The sequence below is a fragment of the Bos indicus genome, chromosome 13, assembly GCF_029378745.1.
Source record: "Bos indicus isolate NIAB-ARS_2022 breed Sahiwal x Tharparkar chromosome 13, NIAB-ARS_B.indTharparkar_mat_pri_1.0, whole genome shotgun sequence".
Classification (NCBI taxonomy): domain Eukaryota; kingdom Metazoa; phylum Chordata; class Mammalia; order Artiodactyla; family Bovidae; genus Bos; species Bos indicus.
Window position 1 is genome coordinate 54,327,393 of NC_091772.1, and position 14,435 is coordinate 54,341,827.

Consider the following 14,435-nt stretch of genomic DNA (forward strand, 5'->3'; position numbering starts at 1 on the left):
GGAAGCTGCACAGCCGTTGTGACCCTCACTCCTATACAGGTGGCACCTCTGCAGTGGGGAGATGGCCCCAAGAACCCCAGTCCTGATGTTCAGGAAGGGGCCCTCAGGGCTGAGCAGAGCTTCCCTGGCTCCTTGGGGAGCAGGTGCAGGGGGCAGGGCCTCTACGCCCAGACAGTCCCCAAGAAGCCTGCTCCCTATCTTCCTATCAGGCCCAGCTCAGGGTATGGGGACCCAGGAGAGCCACCATCATCTGGCTTGCAGGCCTGGGCCTGCTAGGCAGGGCCACCATCTGGGAGTGGGATTACTGGACACAGTGGCAGCAGAGGGGTTTGTATATAAAGCAGGGGCCAGAAAGATGAACAGGTCATTGGGGAAAGTTCCCAAAAAGGAAGCTAAGCTGGGCAGACTAGCCTTGAAGCGTCTCCTGCTCAACCCGGAGCCTTGGCCAGACAGGTAGCAGGGCTGGCCAGGCTCCAATTGGTGGTTGGCCTGGCCTCCTGGAGACAGAGCCTGGGCGGGAGAGCACACAGCAGCCAGGGTGCTGAGGATAGCTGCACGGCTGACAGGTGTGCTGTCCAGAGAGGCAAAGACCCACCTGGTCATCACAACTGGGACTCAGCTGAGAACAGGCTCTAAGACCATCCCACCAGGGACCACACTGCCCCAAAGTGCTGCCCCAGGACAGGACACGGAACCACCCAGAAGGCACAGCTCCGGAGGTCCAGAACCTCCAGCGGCCCCAGGTGCCCAGGGTCAGGAGGTTTCAGGAAGACGAAGGCCCAGCTGGCCACGTGCTGGCTGCCCCATGTCTAACCAGGAGAGGAGGGGGCACTGCCAGTCTGTCCTTACAAAGCTGCTCTCCCAGGCAGACACCCACTGGGGACCTTTCTCCCCTTCGCTGGTGAGGGCGATTGCCCAGACCACCCTGTGTCTCCAGGTGCTTTGCTGTGACATCAAAGCCCCACAGGGGCAGGGGAGCTGGATACTCCAGCCCTTGCTGCAAAGCCAGCCAGGAGGACAGGGCTGGCAACCACCTGGGCCCAGCGCTCCCATGGGAGCCCAGTGGTTTGGACTGAGGCCAGGCAAGCTGCCGCAGGTGAGCGTTAGTGCAGACAGGAATGGGAAGGGGAGGCGGAGGCAGCGCTCAAACCTCAGGCAATTTCTTGCAAAGAAAAAAAGAGAGCAAACAGAAAGTTAAAGTCACTTCAAGGAAAATCAGGCCTCGAGCACATGTGGCCTCGTGCAACAGCAGGAGAGCGTTTATTACCGAGCTCTCTGGGGAGGGGCTGGGTGTGCTGGCCCTGCAGCAGCAGGGAGCCCTGCCTGTGACAGCACCTGGCTTGGGTCCCCCGGAAAGCGAGCTCAGGGGCACAGAAACGCCCCCACTCCCACAGGCACGTGGCTCTTGGGTCTCGGCTGAGGCTGTCTTCTCGCACGTCCGGCGTTTCTTGGGTGGAACGGAAAGAGGGAGGAGGCAGAGCGGCCGCTGCACCTGGCCTCGGGCCCCTACCAGTCCTGGTTGTCCCAGCCATCGTCCACCGTGGGTGGCGGCGTGGCCTTCTTGGCGACTTTGGGCCGGCCCTCCCCGCCACCCCCCCAGGCCTCCCCACCATCACTGTTGTCGCTGATCCTATTGTTGGACGCAGACGCAGAGCCCGAGCCCCACACATCCCAGCTGTCCGAGCTCCTCTTGTCAGCCGAGGCATCCGCGCATGTCCAGCTGTCGCTGCTTGGGGACCGGTGGGCCCTGGCAGGGTCGGTGCTCCCAAAGGACTCCCAGAAGCTCTGGTCGAGGGTGTTCTGGGAGTTGTCCCCACCGCTGTTCTGGTAGCTTGGGCCCTCCGGGGGTCTGGGACAGACAGGGCTCTCTGAGCTCCCAGAACCGGAAGGTCATCACGGGGGCCCCAAGCCATCTGGCCTCCCCTCAGCCTCTCCCTAGCTAAGTCCGAGCTCCAACCCAGAGTCCTGGTCCACGCCCCTCAGGGTCCTGGAGTCATTGTTCTCCTGGGCAGAGGACGCCCAGCCTCGGGGGGGCTCCTCCATGGAGTTGAGGCCGTGGAACCTGATGGAAGGACTCAGGCCACTTGCCACCAGAGCCCACCCTCCATCAGTCCCACCCACATGGAGGATGTTTCAGAGGAAAATGTAAAATACTACTTTCCTGCAACAAATAATGGGAAGAAAACTCAGAGACTTGACCCTTCTCTGTACTGTGGAACCAGCTCAGGACGAGAATTCCTCACCCAACCGCAACCTCACCGCTGAACACGTCCAGCAGTGCTGGGAGGAAGCAGCTGGTCCACGAGCAGGCAGACCAACAGCACCCGCCTTGGCAGAGTGGCTGCCACTCTGGGCCGGGCATAAGCTCGTCCATCAGAGCCCCAGGGTCCCGTCCAAGTCAGAGGAGGAGAAAGCTGGCCCACCTGGTTCCCAGCAGGAAGGCCTGGGCAGAGCCCTGAGCGCTGGAGACCCCGAGGAGGTGGGTCAAAGCCCAGGGGCCCTTCCTCTCCCTCAGCCCGTCCAACAAGGGCAAGGCTGAGACCACCCCCGTCACCTGGGCAGCGGTAGCTCCCGAGGTAGAAGGCAGGGCTTCAGAGTAAGAGGCTGAGGGACTGACATGCCTCTCTGCACCTCCAGGGCTCCAGGGGTTTCTGATCGTCACCCAAGACTCTGGGGGAGACGCCCTGCCTCTGAGATCTGGGGGAGATGTCAGAAGGCAGCCCACTTCAGGAATGGACACAGCATACCTGTCTGATGAATCCTCTGCTCTCCCAGAAAAAAAAGTGGTGACGTCCCGCCAGCCCCGGCTGCCAACTCCCTGGACCTGGAAGAGAGTGGAAGACGGCTCAGCCGGGCTCTGCTGGGACTGCGCAGCGTCCAAAGACCAGGGTGAAGATTAGAAATGCAGTGAACCGCCAAACTCAGGCCAGTTTACTGGACAGGATCGGATGGGGACGGCAGGATGCCTGCCGTGTGGGCACAAGAAGCTACGGCCAGGAGAGCCTGAGGAGAGGCTCTGGGCCAGGAAGCAGGACGAATGCGCCCCCACCCACAGCGCCAGGCAGAGAGGCAGGCCACCCACAGCACACTCACCAGGAAGGTTGGCCGCAGCAAGAAAAGAATGAAAGAAAATAGCAACAGGTTAGTGGCTGGGACCGGAGCTCGTCCAGAGGTTTCCATGTTCCTCAGGCTGTCAGCACCGGAGCGCCTGACCCTCCTTGGTCCTACAGGCCCTTTGGGCCAAGAAGAGATGCGCATGAAGCGCTGGCCCTCCCTGCTCACGGTTCCGGGTGCCTTGGAACATGGAGACGCTTCCAGCCAAGCCTGCATGTCAGGCGGGGCTGCCCTACCTTGGACGCCAACTCAGAGAACCCACTGGACACATCATCAAAAATCTTCCCCTCCTTCACCTGGCAGATGGGAACAGCGTCGTCACAGCCCAGCAGTCGCCCACTGCCTGCACTGAAGGCTGCCACCCACCAGCACTGGCACCAGGGGCTCTGTCTCTATGCTGTCCCCTCCCCAGAAGCAAAAGGGAGGGCCGGCCGACCACCCTACAGCCCGGGCCAGTCTCACTGGACCCCCACCCCTGGTGTTCTCTGCGTCGCCCCCTACCTCCCACACAGGCTGGCACTGCCCTGCCCTGCCCACCCCAGGTTCCTCTTGCCTGTCTGGGCCTCCAGGGCAAGTGGCAAGATGCATGCCCAGTCACGCAGGAGCAGGGTGCAAGGCCAGGCCTCGCTGACCCAGGATGAGGGCCCATAGGCACCAGTCCCCCAGGGACACCAGGGAGTCTGAGGACCCAAACAGCCCCCAGGAGCAACTGCCCCTCGAACGAGGGCCCAGGGAACTGAACACAGCTGAACACCAGAAGTTCTCCCCATGTTACCTTCTCCTGGGCAGGTTTGAGGACGCTCTCATTCAGACTGTGGCCCAACTCCGAAGCCTGTTAGAAGGAAAGACATGATGAAGAAAAGTTGTGTGCGTGTTGTGGCATGTTCTCTTCAGGATGGCGAACTCTGCCCGTGGAGGGAAGGTGGCTGGCAAGGCCTAGCCACCACCACACGATGCTCCTGGCTGTCGTGGAGGCTGGGCACTGCCGTCCTTGGCCTTTGGGCTCCTGAAGAGCCCCCGCTGTCCCTCATACAGACAGGTGTACTCCCAGTCCCATCTGCCCTCCAGGGGCCCCCAAGGGAGCTCACACAGAAGGGATGGAGCTGGGGGTGGGGGGAGGCCAGGCCAGGCCAGCGGCTCAGGTCGGGAGCAGGCAGGACAATGGGGAGATGACCACAGTGCGGGGCCCTCGCCAGTAGGACTGGACTCTTTCAGATTGTTTGGCTGAAGATAATTAAACCACACCACGAAAAACTCCCTGTGGACCACAGGGTACCCCGGCCCATTGGTCCCCTATGGCAGCCCTGAGCTCTGGATCCCATGCCTCCTGCCTGTGACACGGATGCTCAAATGGGAGCCCATCAAGCTGGGGAGCAGCTCTGAGTGTGAGCACATGGAAGCGCCAACATGCAGGCTGTAGTGCAGGCGCGTGCCGGATACATGGGGCGGCTAAGGGGGCATGCACAAGCACAGACGGGGCCTTACCAGCTCTGGCTGCTGCTTGGAACCCCAGAACTTTACCCAGACAGCGTGGGGAGACAGGGGTGGGGGAAGAGAGAGAGCAAGGCGGTAGGCGCCACAGTCGCGACAACCAGGACAGGGTCCCACGGGCACCGCACCCTCTCTAGACCCAGCCCCTCCCACCTGACCCTCCCAGGATGACAGGAGCAGGCTGGGTGGAAGTCAAGTGAAATGGGGGCTTAGAGACGTCCCTGAGTGGGGCTGGGGGAGCTCAGCCCTCAGGGTGGGAGGGGCCCACATGGCTCGGAGGCTCCTCCGCCGGCCCCCAAAGCCATTACCCCAAGTCCTGAACCCAGCCCAGGGCCAGACATCACGCAGGAGACCACCAGGACTGCGAGCCAAGGTTTGAAAACAAGACAAACAGCGGGCCCCGACGCAACCACAGGAAGGGGGAACACCAATAGAGACGAGGAACGCTGTATCCCTGGGACAAAACCCCCATGCCCAGGGGGTGCTGGGTCTCCCGCCCACGGCTGCCCAGACCCAGCGCAGGGCCTCCTTCCCCACAAGGCCAAGGTGGAGTGGCCTCCACCTCCCAAACCCACAGGCGCCTGAAGTAACATGCAGATGTGGGAGCCTGAGAGACAACTCCGTGCGGGCCCGTGGGCGCCTGACTGCTGGTGTAAAACACTCCTCCCCTGACACAGGGCACATGGAGGCCACCCAGCCTAGAAGCAGCCCCATAGTGCCCACGCAAAGGTTTCTTCCGGTACCTTCTGACTTGCTTGGGACCCGAACTTTGTCGCCTGGAAGGAAGTACAAAGAGGGTTTTCTGATCAGCTGCCCGACACTGGCTGCTGGAGCTGCGCATCTGCAGGGCCTGGGTGCTCAGGCCCGTTTCCTGATGGCCACGAGGACTGGCACTCACCCCACAGTGGCTCTCAGGCCCCGCAAAGCTGCCCTCTACCCCTGCTCCCCCAGGAGCTAGACCACCAGGGTAGGGTAGGGGCGCCCAGGGCAAGGGAGCAGGCCCGACGCCGACCTTTGCGCTCTGGACACAGGGCCCCCAGGCGGGGTGGGGCCTTGTCCAGCGGGCTCTGCTGTTCACTGCTGAGCACAACTGGTCATACTTCTCACCTCTCCCCAGCACCCTGGGTGCTCTCAGGGCCCCGGCAGAGGGGCCACTCACAGAAACCCCCGTGGGGCAGACGAACTTGTGGCTGGAGCCCCGTCAGGACCCCTGGCTGCCTAGCCTGTGGTGTTGCAGGACAGCCTGGTACTTACGCCCTCCTTGGCCGCTGAGGCGAACCTGCTGGCTCCGGTAGCAAAGCTGCTCCAGCCCTGCAAGGAAGCCACACACAAGCCATGTGGCAGCTCCACACGCAGACACAGGAGAGCATCCTTCGCACCCATGCTCCGTGGGAAAGACACAGCTAGGGGCCCCAGAAGCAGCTCAGGTCCACTCCCTGGAGACAGGCCTTCCCACCAGGCCGCAGGGGTCATGAAACCTGTTCTGAGTCCAAGGTCATTTCCCCTGAGCCTCCACAACAGAAGCCAGTCATTTGGATTAAATCCCCACTGAGCCTGTGCCTCCTGGGGAGATGTGGAGTGACCCTCATGAGGAGCTGACAAAAGATGCTCAGCTTCTGGGGGTAGGATGGAAGGGACACGGGGACACAAACTTCACACCCTGGGAGGCGCTTCTGAAAAACAGGCCAGGCTGACGGCCCCTTCTCCCCTGGAGCAGACTCAGCCCAGAACCCATGCAACAGGGTGGCCCTGCCAGGAGGGGCAGCCAGGCAGGCTCCACTCAGAGCCCGAGGTCTCCGGGGAAAACATGCCTTGTTAAACCTGGGGCACGTGTCTTATACATTGTAGCCAAAGTAAATGAAAGACAAAACACAAGTGGGATTAAGCCCCGTAAGCCCAGCTTTAAGGTGTGAGGTCAGTGAAGGAAAGGGGAGTGGGCCACTGCAATCCTAGGATGGCTGGTCTCCAGGAGGCCCTGGGGCGTCGGGGCGGGGGGCACTGGGACGGCATCCTCACCGAGTAGAGGGACGACATGGCGCTGTTGAGGAAGTCGTCTTCCCTCTTTGGAGGCGGCACCGTGTTCCCAAACCCCACATAACGGTTCTCCTGGGCCCTGGGGGACACAGGCAACAGGCTTGCTGCTCCTGACAGCCACAGGGTGCAGAGGCATCCAGACCCAGATATCAGCTCACTGCCGGAAGTGGGACACACTCGTCCACAGGCCAGGCAGGTTCCAGGGAGGAATCACGTCCTTTCTCTCAGTGGTTTTCTCACTCAAGCACCCTCCTGAAGCTGCCACTCAGGACTCCACAGGGCCTGCCAATCTTGCACCCACCACACACAGGGGCAGGAGCCCCAGCCACTCTCACAGTGCCCCCTGCCCCCAGCCTCCCCTGAGCCCGCCTGAAACCCTACCCTTGATAGGAACCAAGGTCATCATTCAGCCAGTCTTCAAAAGCCTTGTCCCCAGAGGCGGTGGAGTTCTGCACCTGGCCAGAGGCTCTGCAATGGTGGGTCAAAAGTAAGAGGCCAACAGAGGGTGGGTACATGCCCGCAGGGGTCTCTGGGAGGTGCAGTCACGCCCACCTGCTCATGCCTGGCTCCTCTGAACACTAAGCTCTGAGCAGAAGGCAGCTCAAGCTTAGGCTCAGCAGCTGAAACTGGTGAGAAGTAAGGGAGGCGCGGCTCTGGGGGGACGGGGGCCACAGGGGCTCCATGCCGGCCTGAGCCTGCAGGGGGGCCGCAGGGAAACCAGGGGGACCAAGGCCACAGCAAGCACTGGGCCACAGTCTGGAGCCCTTCTGACCAGAATCTCACTACTGAAGAGAGAGGAGGAAGGGGCTGGGCTGAACCCAGCACAGAGCTGGCCAGAAGGCTGGATGAGGAGCTACCGGTGGGCAGAGGACAGCAGTGTCCTGGGTTGAGGCGGAGTCCAGCTCTGGGCGGGTGATGACTCCAGAGACCATTCTTTGCCTTCGGCCAGAGCAGCCACCTGCCAAGGGAACCTGGGTCAGAGAGCAGGGGCCCATCAAGGTGGCCTAAATGCTCCTGACCGCAGTGCACTCCCTGCCCCCCACACAGCCCCTCTGGCTTTACACCACGGGCTGGGGGCTCTGCTGGGTGTGGACGCCAAACGGGCAAGCTCTTAGTCTCTGAGGCCCTCTTTCTACACCCCGAACGATGGGCCTCCCCCGCAGGCACTGAAGTTCTCAGGGGAGCTTTAGCTGCATGCACAGAGGTGTCTGGACACAGTGCTTCCCGGAATCTGGGAGGAAAGCCCATCCTCAGCCCAGTAAACCACAGGCCCCCCAAGTCCTCCAGGTGGGAAGAGCCAAGGCCATGCATGCTGTCTCCATGCAGATGGCACGCGGCCTCCATGTTGTGGTCAGAACCACAGGGGATCTCAGTGCCCGTGGCCGGAGCAGCCTCCACGTGGCGGGCGGCCTGCCTCACCCGGTCCCTGAAGAGGGCAGCAGCCCTGCTGTTGTACTTCTCCTGCAGCGACCAGCAGGGGTCGTAGTCCTCCTGAGACTCCAGGAACTCCCGGAACCGAGCGTTTCCGCCCGCCTTCATCTTCTCCAGCTCCACGTCCTTCCACTTGTCCATCGTGACAGAGCGGACGAAGCTGTACAGCAGAGGGCTGGCCTCATCACCTATATCGCCCCCTGACTCAGAGCCCGGGGGTGAAAGGGGCCGACCTACATGGGGGCCCACTCCTCCCCACCCCTGCGCACTGACCTGAGGTGAACCCCAAGCCCACGGTGCTTCCCCGAGCACTCCAGGCAGATCCAGATGCCATAGGTCACGCTCACCCACTGTGGGTTGAAGGCGCCACACTCGAAACACACCTGCGGAGGGTGTCCAGGGGCTTGTCCAGAGGCTGAGGCAGGACCCAGGGACCCCCAAGACCCAGTGGTGGCCCCAAGAGCAAGAACAGGGAGGCTGGTTATGAGGCCAACGGTGACAGGGAGTGAGGACCCCAAGACCACACACTACCCCGAGAGGTTCCTGAAACCTGAACTGGGTGTCGAGGAAAAGCAGATGCTTACATTGTTTTCATCTTGCGCCCGAACTTCCTTAAGAACCTTCCTGGTTCTTGGGCTGGCCATGGTGCTGAGAAAAACAAGATTTTCACAAGAAAATCAACCGCCAGTGCAAACACACTACAAGATATAACCTCAAGGAACCCCAAGAAGCTGCTTGGAAGCTGTTAGGGAATAGGACAACTCACTACAGGCAGCGTGGAGGGCCCTCACTGCGGGAACCTGCTCTCCAGGCGCAAGGAAAAGCCCAAAGTAGTGTGGATGCTGCCAGGCCAATAAAGTGATCATGAGCAGTAACGTGCAGTTACTAGAGGCCACTTACCACGTCGCATCAAGACTGTGTAATTTATGGAATGTCGGTTTCCAGTGAAGCTCCTAGCAAAGGGCTGGGCTTTATAAAATGTGCTCAGAACTGGCTGCTAAATCTCTTTTCCTGCCTTCAGGGCAACATACTGGACTCAGGCTGATGGTACTTGAAGTCAGGGAGCCCCACATTTTTGGTCCCGGCAACGCCCCACCTGCCTCAAGCCAGCACAGGGAGGCTCCAGGCCTGGGGCAGAAGCGGTGGTCCTGACTGACATGGGACGAGGCTGGCCTCCCAGGGGCCATCTGAAGGACGGAGATGACAGAGAGCATGGCCACAGCAGGGCATGGGCAGGGGCCTATGGACCTGCAGATCTGTCACAATGCCTCATGGGGACACTGTGGGAAATAGCAGCCACACAGCCTGGGCTGAAGAGAAAAGCCATCTCTTCACAGATCTCCTAGCTTTGGCCAAGTTCAAGTTCAATGGTGGCCTGTTTAATTCATGACCAGGAAAGTTGATACAGTAAGAATCAAGCCAGGGAGGGAAAGGGTGCCCAGCACAGTGCTGGATGTAAACTAACCCTAACCTGGCCGGGGTCCTGGGACCAGAGTGTGCACACTGTCCCTCCAGCTTCCCCGGCAGGACGTGTCTTGTCGAGGACACATAGGCCACTGTCAGAGACAGAGCCACACGCCTGCGTCGCTAGCAGTGTTTGCAACCTCTGACCTCACGCCCACTGTCTGAGAGGGGCCTGTTCCCACCAGCTTCCCTGCCAATGCAATGGCATGAAAACCGAGGAGCATCTTGGTCCGCATCTGCCTGTTACCTTCAGTTACTCCTCAAGGGGACCCAGCTTGTCCCCACAACCATGCTTCCTGAATCTAGAATGCCAAACACTCACAGGACACAGGCAAACAGAAGTCAAAACTAGGATGAGCCTGCCCTGAATGTGTAGTTGTGTAAAAGAAGGCAGAGTGAGGACTAGCAGAATGACAGCGGGGGAAACGTCACATGAAAGTGAATGAGGTGGGCTGGATTTAAGAGCAACTGTTTTTTTGCATAAGAAGACCCTTTAATTCTGTGAAATCCTAACTTTAATACATGAGAAACAAATACCTTCTTTCAAAACCATCAGATCAGATCAGATCAGATCAGTCGCTCAGTTGTGTCCGACTCTTTGCGACCCCATGAATCGCAGCACGCCAGGCCTCCCTGTCCATCATCAACTCTCGGAGTTCACTGAGACTCACGTCCATCGAGTCAGTGATGCCATCCAGCCATCTCATCCTCTGTCGTCCCCTTCTCCTCCTGCCCCCAATCCCTCCCAGCATCAGAGTCTTTTCCAATGAGTCAACTCTTCGCATGAGGTGGCCAAAGTTTATCTTGAAAAAGAATCCAAGAACTCCTGCTTTAATACTTGAAATCAAGATGGTAACACACAGCTCTCTGCAAGAGGACGAGGCTTCAGTAAATGGTGAACCAAGACATTTTTTCTCAGCTCATGAGAGAAGCCACTTGTCAGACCTTAGAACATTGCTCCCTAAGTGGGAACTTCTTCAAGACCTGAGATTAAAAGGGATGACTTAAGCACACTGTTGGGGCTGTCACCAGCGACAGGGACAAATCATGCTGATCTTTCTCTGAAACCACCTGAGCACTCAAAGCACCTACATGGAAGGACCACCGTTTCTCATCCTAAAGCACTGTTACTTGTGCACTTCTGCAGGGTGGGGAAGGGATGCCAAGGCCAACTTCAACACTACTTATCCCCTGGACCATTATGACAGCCCCATTTGGCACAGAAACCCATGGTGGCTGGACCCTTAAGCTTGCACCAAATGAGCACAATTAACTCTCACGTCTGTGGCAGGCGAGAAGCTGTTTAACAGGGCAGATGAGAAACACAGTCCTTCTACTAGAGGTACATAAACTGAGGGAGGATTCCAAAGTCCTCTCTCGGTTTCCCCTCCCTCCCGCAACACCGTCACCCACGGCCAAGGGGTGGCTGCCGCTCCCGATGAGACAGGCCTCTTCAACACCGAGAGGAGGATCCTTCCCTCTGAAGAGTGGAAGACCCTTCAGAACTCAGAAAGAGGCCTGACCGGACCCTAAGTCCGGACCACGTCTTGGATCCGAAGGAGGGGACGGGGCAGGGCCGGCTGGCCCTACGGAAGGGGTGCAGGTGAACAAGGGCCCGTGACAGTCTCAGAGGAAAGAAGGTTGGGGATCTGGGGCGCCCTGCAGGGTGGGTGGGGGTCTGGGCGGGGACGGCCGGAGGAGGGGTGCTGCGTTGGGGGGTGGGGACTTGAAGGGGGGCCGTGGACCAGCCCCGGAACGACTGGGGGAGGGCGAGGTCGGCGCTTCCAAATCCTGTGGATGGCTGCCTCGAGATGGGTGGGGGTCTGGCGGGGGTGGCCACCGGGAGGGGCCGTGGACCAGCCCCAGGGGGAACCAGGACCTCTAGGTCTAGGTCGCGCGCTTACCGGGCAGGGCGCTAGATCCTTTCCGCCTGGTCGGGCTGGGGTCAGGGCGGGGGTCTCGGCGGGGGTCGGGCCAGGGTCTGCCGCGCCGCGAACTGCACAGAGGACGCGCGCCGGCCGCCCACCCGGTCGCCACCCGCTTCCGGCTACGTCGCGCTTCGCAGGGTCTCACGGGAAGCCGGGGGCGGGCCGGCGGGGGCGGGACTTCCGTCCTGCCAGCTGGGCCGGAAGCGCGACCCTGCTCCGTCGCTATAGGGACGCGTCCTCCTCCGGGCTGCTGTGCCAGAGCTGTTAGTCCAGCAGGGACCGCGGTGTTCTGGGGACCGACGGTCATTCTCACCGGCACTGCCCCGTCAGAATTCAGACGGGATAAAGATGGCCTGCTCAAATTAGGATGATTCATGGGCGTTTACTTACAAGGGGGCTGATTAGGAGAGTGTGAGCAGGTTTAGGGCACCGCAGGACTTCTGCGGGAACCCAGTGCTGGAGCAGCAGAGCTGTGACGTCAACAGGCTCCAAGGGGATGGGAGAGGTTCCGACTCTGGAAGGACAGTGTCCTCGGCGCCGCGGCCCCAGAGGCGCTGTCATCTCTGGTAGTGGGCATGGCGAGCCCAAGGTGATCCAGTAGGAAAAGATACAGGAGTGAACACCGGCTTCTATGGTCTCTTGCCCTCTGGTCTCCTGATTTTGCCTCCCACTGGCCAAGCCCACAGGTGTAATCTGAGGTAGAGAAGGATGGGGGTGGATGTGGAGAGCAGCTGGAGATGTTGCAAGCAGGCTGCCAAGCAGTGTAAATAGTAGGGTCCCAAGTATGGGAACTATGACTGTAGGAAGAGTAACTGTCCAGACTGGTGATCTCTCTCTGGGGAGTGTAACTGCAAGTGATGTTTGGTTTTGTTTTTACTTTGTGCTTTTTTGTATATCCACACATTCTGCATTGATCTGTGTAACTTTTGGAGTGATCCAGTTGCCTGGTAGCTCAGCTGGTAAAGTATCCGCCTGCAATGCAGGAGACCCCGTTTCGATTCCTGGGTCAGGAAGATCCCCTGGAGAAGGGACAGGCTACCCACTCCAGTATTCTTGAGCTTCCCTGGTGGCTCAGATGGTAAAGAATCTGCCTGCAATGCAAGAGACCTGGGTTCCATCCTGGGTTGGGAAGATCCCCTGGAATAGGGCACGGCAACCCACTCCAGTATTCTTGCCTGGAGAATCCCCATAGACAGAGGAGCCTGCCAGGCTACAGACTTGCAGAGTCTGATAAGACCGAGCGCCTAAGCACAGTATGAACATTTTTACTGAGGTATAATTTACATTCAGTGATTTACACTCAATAGGTTTTGAGAAATGGATACCCCAGTGTAACCTCCACCATAGAATATTTCCATTACAGGCAACTACTGTTCTTATTTTTATCCCCATTTCTTAGTTTTCCTGTCCTAGAACTTTACATAAACAGAATCATTCAATAAGTACTCTTTCAAATGGTTTCTTTCACTTAATATTTCAGCTCTTCATTCCTTTTTTTGCTGAATACTATTCCATTCAATGAACATATCTCACTTATCCACTCACATATTGGACAATGGAGTCATTTCTGGGTCTTGACTATTGTGGATAAAGCTACCCTGAAATTCACACACAAGCCTTTTGGTGGGTGTATCTTAACATTTTGTTTGCACAATTACCTAGACGTAAAGTTCTTGGGTGATGGGGGAAGTGTGTATTGAATTTCATAAGAAATTGTGAATCAGTCTTCCAAAATGGGGGCACCATCTCATGCCCCAGCAGCAGTGTGAGGGGGCCAGTGTTTGCAGGTACTCTGAATTATATCTCATTTGTAATTCCCTCCACTGCTGGTTGAAAGTTGCCCTGGAGGTTTACCTTGGCTTCCTGGCCAGTCTAGCCTGCCCTGTGCCCAGCTTGGCATGAGCACATCTTGCAGTCAGGGGAAGCCCTCAGGAAGGAGCCAGCAGGTCTCACAGGGAGAAGCCGCTGGCATGCACAGAAACAAGAGGGCTGAGGTGATGTGGACAGAGCACTCATAGAGTCTACATAGGGGCACTGTGAGGCAGTGTAGATTTCAGCACAAGACCCTGGGCTTCAGAGAGCCAGAGCCCCGTGCTGGATTCCTTACATGAGCTTCCTGGAGGAGGAGGTGTGAAGGATGTTGAAAGGTAGGAGAGGAAAAGGGAAAGTGGTCCTGGAAAGGGCACAGCCGAAGAATTGATGCTTTCGAATTCAGTATTGGAGAAGACTCTCGAGAGTCCCTTGGGCAGCCAGGAGATCAAACCAGTCAATTCTAAGGGAATCAGCCCTGAATATTCATTGGAAGGACTGATGCTGAAGTTCCAATCCTTTGGCCACCTGACGTGAAGACCCAACTGAGTGGAAAAGATCCCAATGCTGGGAAAGATTGAGGGCAGGAGGAGAAGCGGGCAACAAAGGATGAGATGGTTGTATGGCATCACTGACTCAATGGACATGAGTTTGAGCAAACTCTAAGAGATAGTGAAAGACAGGGAAGTCTGGCATGCTGCAGTCCATGGGGTCGCAAGAGTTGGACCCAACTGAGCAACTGAACAACAGCAACAAGAGTAAACACCGAGCAGAGGCTAGATGTTTAGTTTTCTGACTACAAAGCTAAAAGTCAATCCCCACTCCACCACTGGGGAGCCTAGGGCCACGGTCTTTCCCAGAGCCAAAAGCAGAGGGAGGGCCCTCCAAGGACAGGGAAGCCTGCCACCTTGCAGCAGCTGTCGCGCCCTTGCCTTTCTCTGCCATCTCAAGTCTGGCACAATGACCAAGTGACAGAGGAGAAATCTGGGTATGACATGGTGAATGGTGCTGAACATGGAACTGCAAATTGAAGGTGTTTTATTGCCCCATCTAAAACACATAGGTAATTTGTTTTCTTTCGGAACCACCAGCAGTCCATTAACTTCCAGTCAGAGTAACATGATCATCTTAGTGGTTTCCTCCCCAGGGCTCCTGAAGTTCTCG

General features: G+C 58.3%; 1 protein-coding gene across 8 annotated transcripts; it reads right to left on the reverse strand.

Moving 5' to 3' along the window:
- Positions 1-1,233: 1,233 nt before the first annotated feature.
- ARFGAP1 (ARF GTPase activating protein 1) lies at positions 1,234-11,597 on the reverse strand. Of its 8 annotated transcripts, none has more exons than XM_070801309.1 (15): positions 11,439-11,596; positions 10,072-10,337; positions 8,655-8,718; positions 8,344-8,453; positions 8,059-8,230; positions 7,497-7,597; positions 7,021-7,107; positions 6,622-6,718; positions 5,860-5,916; positions 5,349-5,381; positions 4,600-4,629; positions 3,890-3,946; positions 3,351-3,410; positions 2,748-2,824; positions 1,234-1,849 (listed from the first exon to the last, which is right to left on the reverse strand). In XM_070801309.1, the coding sequence occupies exons 3-15, from the start codon at positions 8,712-8,714 to the stop codon at positions 1,507-1,509; spliced, it is 1,284 nt and encodes a 427-aa protein (XP_070657410.1). In that variant the 5' UTR covers positions 8,715-8,718; positions 10,072-10,337; positions 11,439-11,596; the 3' UTR covers positions 1,234-1,506. The 8 variants fall into 8 exon arrangements, with proteins under 8 accessions (XP_070657410.1, XP_070657409.1, XP_019827617.2 ...); XM_070801308.1 differs by having other exon boundaries at positions 10,072-10,401; XM_019972058.2 differs by lacking the exon at positions 10,072-10,337 and having other exon boundaries at positions 11,439-11,597.
- Between the last annotated feature and the right edge of the window lie 2,838 nt (positions 11,598-14,435).